The sequence below is a fragment of the Helobdella robusta genome (assembly GCF_000326865.2).
Source record: "Helobdella robusta unplaced genomic scaffold HELROscaffold_11, whole genome shotgun sequence".
Lineage (NCBI taxonomy): Eukaryota > Metazoa > Annelida > Clitellata > Rhynchobdellida > Glossiphoniidae > Helobdella > Helobdella robusta.
Window position 1 is genome coordinate 1,685,085 of NW_008703617.1, and position 8,606 is coordinate 1,693,690.

The window sequence follows — 8,606 nt, forward strand, 5'->3', positions numbered from 1 at the left end:
ATTTCTGAATCTTTTATTTTATTTTAAAGTATTTATCAGTTTACTTCTGTTAATTCTGTATCTTTTATTTTATTTTTAAGTATCGGCGATACCAAGTCAACGCTGAATTGCTATCGCAAACCCATCGTCACATCTAAATATTCATCGTTTATGTCGTCATCATCATCCTCATCATCACAATCATCACCAGTTCTACTGCAAAGCTTGCTTCAGATCGCGACCGTCGCAGCCACAACAGCCACACAACAACAACCAAATCCACAACGGCAAACTTAAATTCTGTCAAGATTGTTTGCTCTTCAACGAGAACGTGTCAAAGCGATTGAAAGTTAGTTGATTCAGCCGGATTTTAATTAACTCTAGATAATTGGCTAATTAACTATTTAACTAAAGATAATGATAATTTGGATGGTGAAATTGATGACGCAATGACGTAACTCTCAATTATTGTCATCATTGCAATCATCACTATCACCATCGTCACATCCTCGTCATCATCATCAGGACAGAAGTTTAAAAGTGACGGAGGGAAAGTTGATGATGAAGAAATCTAAAAATAGCCAGTGGGAGGAGCTATGGTTCGCCATTGATTCTTGTGGAAAGTTCTACTCAGCTGTTAATGTTGGTCCAAATGCTGATGATGTTGGATGAAAATGATGATGACAGCAATGATGATGATGATGATGCTGTTGTTGATGGTGATGATAGAATACTTAGAACGATTACATCATCACGATTTTCTTTTAATTCTTATCATTAACCCCTCACAAACAAACGAACCAATAGGAAGTAGGGTTCAGCAAGATCGACGTGATCTCATTGGACGGGGCATATTTGAAACAAGCCAATCAGATATCGTATAATCAGCACCGGGCCCTCAACAATAAAATGAACAACAGCAATAATGGTACCAACAACAATAATGATGGTCAAAACATCTTTGCTCTATCGTGGAAGCAGACGAAGAAAACCATCTACTTCAGAGCACAATCAAAGGAGGAGTATGACGAGTTCGTATGTTTGAATCAGTTTGATAAATAAATCGATTGATTGATCGGATTGATTTGATTGAATGATTGATTGGTTGGTTAATTGATTGATTAATTGGTTGATTGATTGATCGATTAGTTGATTGATTGATTGATCGATCGATCAATTGATTGGTTGATCACTTACTAAGCATATAATACTTTACAAATGATCAAAACGCGCAGATGGTTAAGAGGACTGGAGACGATATTGAACGTTACACCCTCACTATCTCTCAACAACAGCATCAAATACAACAACAACAACAATAATAATAATAACAATAATAACACTTACATTAACTTAGTTGACAGTGAAACTTGACTACTAGCTAGAGCTAGTCAATTGTTAATATTTCGATTTGAGAACGTGCACGGGTACATGTACGTAAATACAAATACATACACACAAACATATATGCATACATACAAACATACTTAAGTACGTACATAAATACGAACGTACGTACCTACACCTACATACATATGCATACATACTTACATACATACATATATATATATACATACAAACATGCACACATACAAACATGCACACATACAAACACGCATACATACACATTCATTTATTTTCAGCTTTTTATTTCATCCGTTTAAACTATTTTTCGTGTATTAGTTTTTATAACCATATCATCATGAAGACACTTATCAATATTAATACACTAAGACACGATAACATATACATTAATTGTGTGTACGTATGTATGTGTATGTGTGTGTGCGCGATGTGTACGCTTAGAATATGTAAAATATATACAATACGTACAAACACTTGAATACCTAGTATGTATATATTTTTTTATTGTGTATACATTCACACCATCAAAATGTATTTTGTATTTGTAATCATCAATAGTTATTTATCTGTATATTTCTTTATAACGAGACAAAATTTAAAGGATGAACTAGCAGATTAATCAGCTTGACGTTCCAAAAAATCGAACTATAGTACAACACCAGATTTTTTTATACGCTAATCTATTTGAATAAAAAATGTTATCAAAGGCATCATAGTAATAACGATAACAATAATAATTATAACAACGATTAATTTTAGGCGTGTGTGTGTGTGTGTAGTGTGTGTGTGTGTGTGTGTGTGTGTGTGTGTGTGTGTGTGTGTGTGTGTGTGTGTGTGTGTGTCTGTGTGTGGGGTTTTGAAAATTCGTTGTGTTGAATGGTTGAATGTGTTGAAAATGAAAATTTCGTTGGCCAGACACACACAAACACACACACACAAATAGTTTTATTAAAAAGTAAATTTGCATAAAAGTATACAACACACATATACAAATATAAATTAAATATGTGTAGAGAAAGACAGAGAGAGATAGATAAAGAGAGGGAGAGAGAGAAAAACAGAGAGGTAGATAGATGGATGGATGGATTGATTAATTGATTGATTGATTGATTGATTGACTGATTGATTTATCGATCGAGAGAGAGAGAGAGAGAGAGAGGAATTAAAAGACCCCAGATAAGAAGTTGGTAAACATGATCAGTGCTTGGTATGGTTTATCTGTAGGTACCATGTGACCAGCGCCCTGCAGTTATTATGGTAACAATAATTCATATTTTATCTCACACAATTACAAAATATAATCATTATACTTTAAAATTAAACACTAATAAAATAATAATCAATAATATAAATAATAATTATATTATTATATATTATATTATTACTATATTATTATTATTATTCTGAACCGACCTTGACAGTGACGAAGGTCAAGTTTTGGTACTTACGGACAAACCCAGCCACCTGCTGAGATTTATCTTCAAGGTCTGTGTATAGCCAGAACTGCCTATTTGATAGAACCTAATAACCATAATAATAATATTATTATTTATTATTATCATTATTATTATTATTATTGTTATTATTATTATTATTATTATTATTATTATTATTATTATAGAGATAATTATTGTTATAGAAATAATTATTGTTTATAATGGGAGACTTACTTTCATTTCGAGTGCCTGGACAAACCATTGGTCACCTAGGAAATTGCATGCCATATCAACGTCGCCATTGTAGACCATGACTTTATATTTCTTTAGTAGTTATAAAATAGGAATTATATTTATAATAGGTATTAATATTATGAAATGATAATTATATTTATAATTATTATTAATATTATGAAATGATAATTATATTTATAAAAAATATTAATATTATGAAATGATAATTATATTTATAATTAGTATTAATATTATGAAATGATAATTATTATTAATATTATGAAATGATAATTATATTTATAAAAAATATTAATATTGTGAAATGATAATTATATTTATAATTAGTATTAATATTATGAAATGATAATTATATTTATAATTATTATTAATATCATGAAATGATAATTATATTTATAATTATTAATAATATTATGAAATGATAATTATATTTATAACTATTATTAATATTATGAAGCGATGTAGCGTGGTTTAGGATGTAGGCTAAGGCAAAATGTTGAAAAAGTTAATTTGGAAATTTAAGATAACAATCTAAAGATTGAAAATAGTTAAATAATAAAAATTGAGAAAAAATAAATAAATTATTATATTATATTTTGAATAATATTATTCAGTAATAAAATAATGATAATAAAATAGTTAGAGATCAATAATTAGATGCCGAAACCCTCACCTTAGATTTCAATATCTCTGAAAACTGATAGTACACATTCTCGTACTCCTTAATATAATTAAGAGCTGAGCAGACGGACCAAGTTTCGTGAAAGTTAACAATGTGCAAATCATTTTGTGTCTTTGGATCGTTGAGGTATTTAGTGATGGCCAAGTCATCGATACACGGAGGACTAAATTTACCCCTTGCTGACGACATCGGTGGCTTCATGAGACCTTTCGTGAATTTGAAGTACCTATTGTATATGAAATCTTTTCTAAGATTTTGCTCGTGCGGTCGAGTTTTTTTATTCGAGGAGTACGGAGGTGATGACGACGACGAAGATGATGCAGGGAAGCATTTGCCATAGAGATTGTAGACATTCAGTTCATCTACAACTTCTATGACCATGGAAAACTAAGAGAAATGTTTGTGTGTGTGTGCGCGCGTGTGTGTGTGTGTATGTTTATTTGATAGAAAACAAATTATGTTCAAATTTAATAGTACAAAATTAAAAGTATCAAATATTTATAAGGATTCATCATAACTTTATAGTAAGTGCAGTTCCCTTAAGAATCAATCAATCAATCAATCAATCAATCAATCAATCAATCAATCAATCAATCAATCAATCAATCAATCAATCAATCAATCAATCAATCAATCAATCAATCAATCAATCAATCAATCAATCAATCAATCAATCAATCAATCAATCAATCAATCAATCAATCAATCAATCAATCAATCAATCAATCAATCAATCAATCAATCAATCAATCAATCAATCAATCAATCAATCAATCAATCAATCAATCAATCAATCAATCAATCAATCAATCAATCAATCAATCAATCAATCAATCAATCAATCAATCAATCAATCAATCAATCAATCAATCAATCAATCAATCAATCAATCAATCAATCAATCAATCTTCGTTTTGCGTCCAGAGTCCCGGATTCCTGAGGTAGGACGTAAGAATCAGTCAGCCAGTCAACTTACCAACTAATCAACCAACCAACCAGTGAGAAAACAAATTAACTCACATATCTAATGCATTGTTTAGTGTTGAAATTACAATTTCCAAGTGTACTATTGCCTCCCTTGCAACACTTTTGCACTAATGTTAGGAACAGCTCCTCCCCGATGAGACCATGGTCGTAGGCGAAATAGACTAACGAATTTGAATTCAGTGCATAACTCAATAAACCATTCCCAACAGCCATGCCCTTTAAACAATTTTAAAATCTTAATCAAATAGTTAAATATTAAATAAACAATATTAATTATCTAATGATATATGAATTACTTATTTAAATAAAGTTAATGATTAAATTACAATAAAAATAAACGTAGATGAAAGAGAATAAAATGAAATAACTCACCTTAAAATTGATGGAAGCATCAGGAATGAGCCTCAGAGCCAACGTAGGCAGGTATATGCCAGCATAACTCTCCCCAGTTATGTAGAAATCATTCTTAGAATATTCTGGAAACTTTTTGGTAAAAAAGAATGTCAAGGCCTGATGATTGTGCAGGGCTACCTGTGTGTGAAGTTGATTATGAAAGTGTTCAGTTTTGGTTTAAAAAAAATCATGAAAAAAATTGTAGTTATTTAAAAATTTATCTTAAAAATAAATAAATATAAAATAACAAAAAAAGACAATACAATTCAGTATGTAATTTTATCATTTAATTGTGTAATCAATATCAATCTAATTCAGCTAGATTTATAATTAGGTGACCAGCAAGAAAATTGACTAAATTTGAAGTGAAAGTACTAAACCCTAATTCTAACCTCATTGTCAGATGTAGTGTAATTCTTATCAGTAGTGTATGAGAAACCAACGCCGGCTGGCGATTCTAAATAGAGAACATTGGCGATCAAATTCCAGCTAAATTCATTTTTCTCCAGCATTAAGTTACTATTCAATATAAAGGGCCCATGTTCAGTTAGGAGGCCATCTAATGAGCTACAGCCCGGACCCCCATTCAACCATAACACCACTGGGTCTTTTGAAGGGTCATTTTGTGACTCGACAAACCTTGTTTTAAATTAATTTTAAATTTAAACTAGTATCATATGATTTATTTATTTATTAACATAATTTAATGATAAGTAAGTAAAATATGATTAAAAATATTTTTTTTAATTTATTAACAATCCGAAATTTTAAAAAAGCATGTTGGATGTAAAATAGATAAATTGATATTAATAAGAATAAGAATCTACAACCTACCTACAGCATGCATTATTTATTAAATAAATATATATAAAAATTAGTTATAAAAAGTTAAATAAATATATTACATAAGTAATTAATTATTAGTTAGATTGCTAGATGAATAAATATAAATAATTTATTTGTGACAGATTCAATGTTTAAAGAAACTTGAAAATAAAAAAGAATAGAGAAGAGAGTTAGTAATTTAATTTAATTAGGGACTAGCCAGTAGTGCAAAAATTTATTGCTTCCAGCATCTAGATATCCTGAATAATGGCGAAAGGTCGGCTTCCATGAAAGGCGGTTCAAGCTGGTCACTTCATCTTCAGTCGGAGCAGAAATTATTGATTTCAATTTCAAAACAAATAATAAAAATAAAATCACTAAAAGATTAAAATTCAACATGCTTTTTTATTTAAAATTACTTCCAGGAAGAAATAAAAAAACCCAGGTTTTGAATTTAAAAGTTAATCTTTTTAACTTTATGGAAAGTTGATAAAGTTTGTAGTTTTCTATTAGTTTAACTCAATTTTCCTCTTCAATTTACGCCTCAATCTAAAAAACAAAAAAAAATTATATTAATAAATTATAAAAATTGTTAACTTAAAACGTGCTTCGTTTCAAAAAAGTTATTAAAATAAAACAAAACTTACGTTTTTAAGTCTGTTCTTGTATGTATATGGCCCAGCTAAAAATTTATACTCAAAATCTGCTTTTAAACGTAAAGTAAATATAGTACGAATGAAAATGCAAATAAATGGTAAGTAAATTTTATAAAATGACGGAAAGACAAATGACTATTTGAGTATTTAAAATTATATTCTGGACCAAAGTACATTTTAAATTGCATTGCTAGTGGCACTTTAATTGAATAAATATTTGAGCGGAATTTGAACTTCAAACTTTGATTTGGATCTCTTTCACACAGACCCATCTGTCTGTCTTTGTCTGTCTATCTCCGTGTGGGTTTTCTTTTCTTTATTTATTTCATTTTTTATTGTTTTATTTTTAAAGTATAACGATATTTTTTTCATTCGAGTAATTATTGTATACTAACATTTTTTCCAGATAAAATATTCCAGACACACACAGGCAAAATTTATCATTGGTCTACTAAGAAGTTAAACTTTAAAGTACTAACAACTATCTATCTATCTCTATTTCTATTCATAATTTTATGTACTCATATGATATATAGATACTCTCTATCTATAATAATCTATCTATCTATTTATCTGTCTTTTATCTATATATAAATAACTTTAGGGTCTAGATTATATTATATATTATAAAGATTATATATTATATGTATTATATGTGTATGTATTACATATTATATGTAATATAACCATATATAATTTACTAGTATACTTAAGTATAGTAGATATAGTAGTTAGTGTGCTATGCCACTACTAAGTCTTCCACACTTGCCATGAGATATATTAATAACTACAAAAGACTCCTCTCACATCTGTCGTTACTTGAAAATAATTTGAATTCGTTGGCATCATCACCCATCAACAGCAGCAGCTGCAACAACAACAAAGGACATCATTATTTTTATTATCAGAGAGTTCAGTTCTTTGCTAAAAAAATGGTCATTTAAATTTATTTCTTATATTATGAATTATTACATTTATGCAAATTTACTCTCTTATGTTTAGGCGAATTTACTTGTTGATTATTAATAGTTATGTAATCAGAGCTTAATATATGAATATATATATTTTTGATTATATGAATGAAATAATCAAGTCTATTGATGAATTAGTAATTAGAATTTGATCAGGCCTTAGGCATGGTACCGTATAATATGATTTTAATTTATATACTTCATGTTATTCTAACATTCTATGTAATGAACAGTCTGTTGTTACTTTTTATTTCAATTTTATTATTTTCAAATTTTTTTTACAAATTTTTATATATAAAAATAAAAACTAGGCCGTAAACAAATTGAATGACGAGGAGAGGAAAGACTTATTGACTCCTCTGCTTGGATCCGGCTGGAAGGTTGTCGAGGGTAGAGATGCCATCTACAAAGAATTTTTTTTCAAAAATTTCAACCAGGTATTAGAACTTTATAACACTTTGTTGATTATTCATTTGAATAGTTATATATATTTCTCTCTTCTCCCTGTTTCAATATTTCATTCATTTATTTGTCCATTTTATCAATTTATTTTTTGAAAAAAGAATTTTTTGTAAAAATTTGCAGGCGTTTGGAGTGATGAGCAGAGTTGCAATGCAGGCTGAGAAGATGGATCACCACCCTGAATGGTTCAATGTCTATAACAAAGTGAGTGACTGCGTGGATGAATGAATGAATGAATGAATGATTAAAGGAATGAATGAATGAACGATTGAATGGATGAATGAATGATTGAATGAGAAACACATAACTTCAAAAATGTAAAACCAAACTTAAATATTCCTCAAAAACGCCTTTTAACAACGGGACTCATTAAAACTTTTTGCTGGCTATTATCTCAAAACTGTTCCAATTCGATTAACAAATTCAGCATTTACCCATTTATTTATTTTTTAATTAATTAACTAACTAATTAATTAACTAATTAATTTATTTATTTCAGCTGCAAGTGACACTCAGCACACATGATGTCAATGGACTCTCAAAGAAAGACATCACATTAGCTAAATTCATCGAAACTGCTTCTGCTAATTTAAACTAA

The 8,606-nt window shown here is 29.0% G+C and overlaps 3 protein-coding genes across 3 annotated transcripts in view; 2 read left to right on the plus strand and 1 right to left on the minus strand.

Annotated features, from left to right (window-relative positions):
- HELRODRAFT_167234 (hypothetical protein) overlaps positions 1-1,353 on the plus strand; it is a gene marked incomplete at both ends in the record, with an annotated part of 9,885 nt that extends 8,532 nt beyond the window's left edge. Inside the window, 4 exons of the mRNA XM_009012760.1 lie at positions 191-328; positions 505-642; positions 787-1,010; positions 1,215-1,353. Of these exons, the coding sequence (XP_009011008.1) occupies positions 191-328; positions 505-642; positions 787-1,010; positions 1,215-1,353 (639 nt within the window). The remainder of the gene's footprint in view (positions 1-190; positions 329-504; positions 643-786; positions 1,011-1,214) is intronic.
- A 654-nt stretch (positions 1,354-2,007) lies between these two features.
- Positions 2,008-6,673, minus strand: HELRODRAFT_185271 (hypothetical protein). Its single transcript, XM_009012761.1, is given in 10 exon segments — positions 2,008-2,183; positions 2,203-2,587; positions 2,758-2,865; positions 3,015-3,104; positions 3,706-4,101; positions 4,735-4,917; positions 5,074-5,232; positions 5,487-5,733; positions 6,140-6,468; positions 6,562-6,673. 8 exon segments carry the CDS (start codon positions 6,316-6,318, stop codon positions 2,507-2,509), a joined length of 1,443 nt encoding a protein of 480 aa, XP_009011009.1. The 5' UTR covers positions 6,319-6,468; positions 6,562-6,673; the 3' UTR covers positions 2,008-2,183; positions 2,203-2,506.
- Positions 6,674-7,507: 834 nt separating this feature from the next.
- HELRODRAFT_167236 (hypothetical protein) lies at positions 7,508-8,606 on the plus strand (the record flags this gene model as incomplete). Its single annotated transcript, XM_009012762.1, has 4 exons — positions 7,508-7,510; positions 7,858-7,983; positions 8,132-8,212; positions 8,508-8,606. 4 exons carry the CDS (start codon positions 7,508-7,510, stop codon positions 8,604-8,606), a joined length of 309 nt encoding a protein of 102 aa, XP_009011010.1.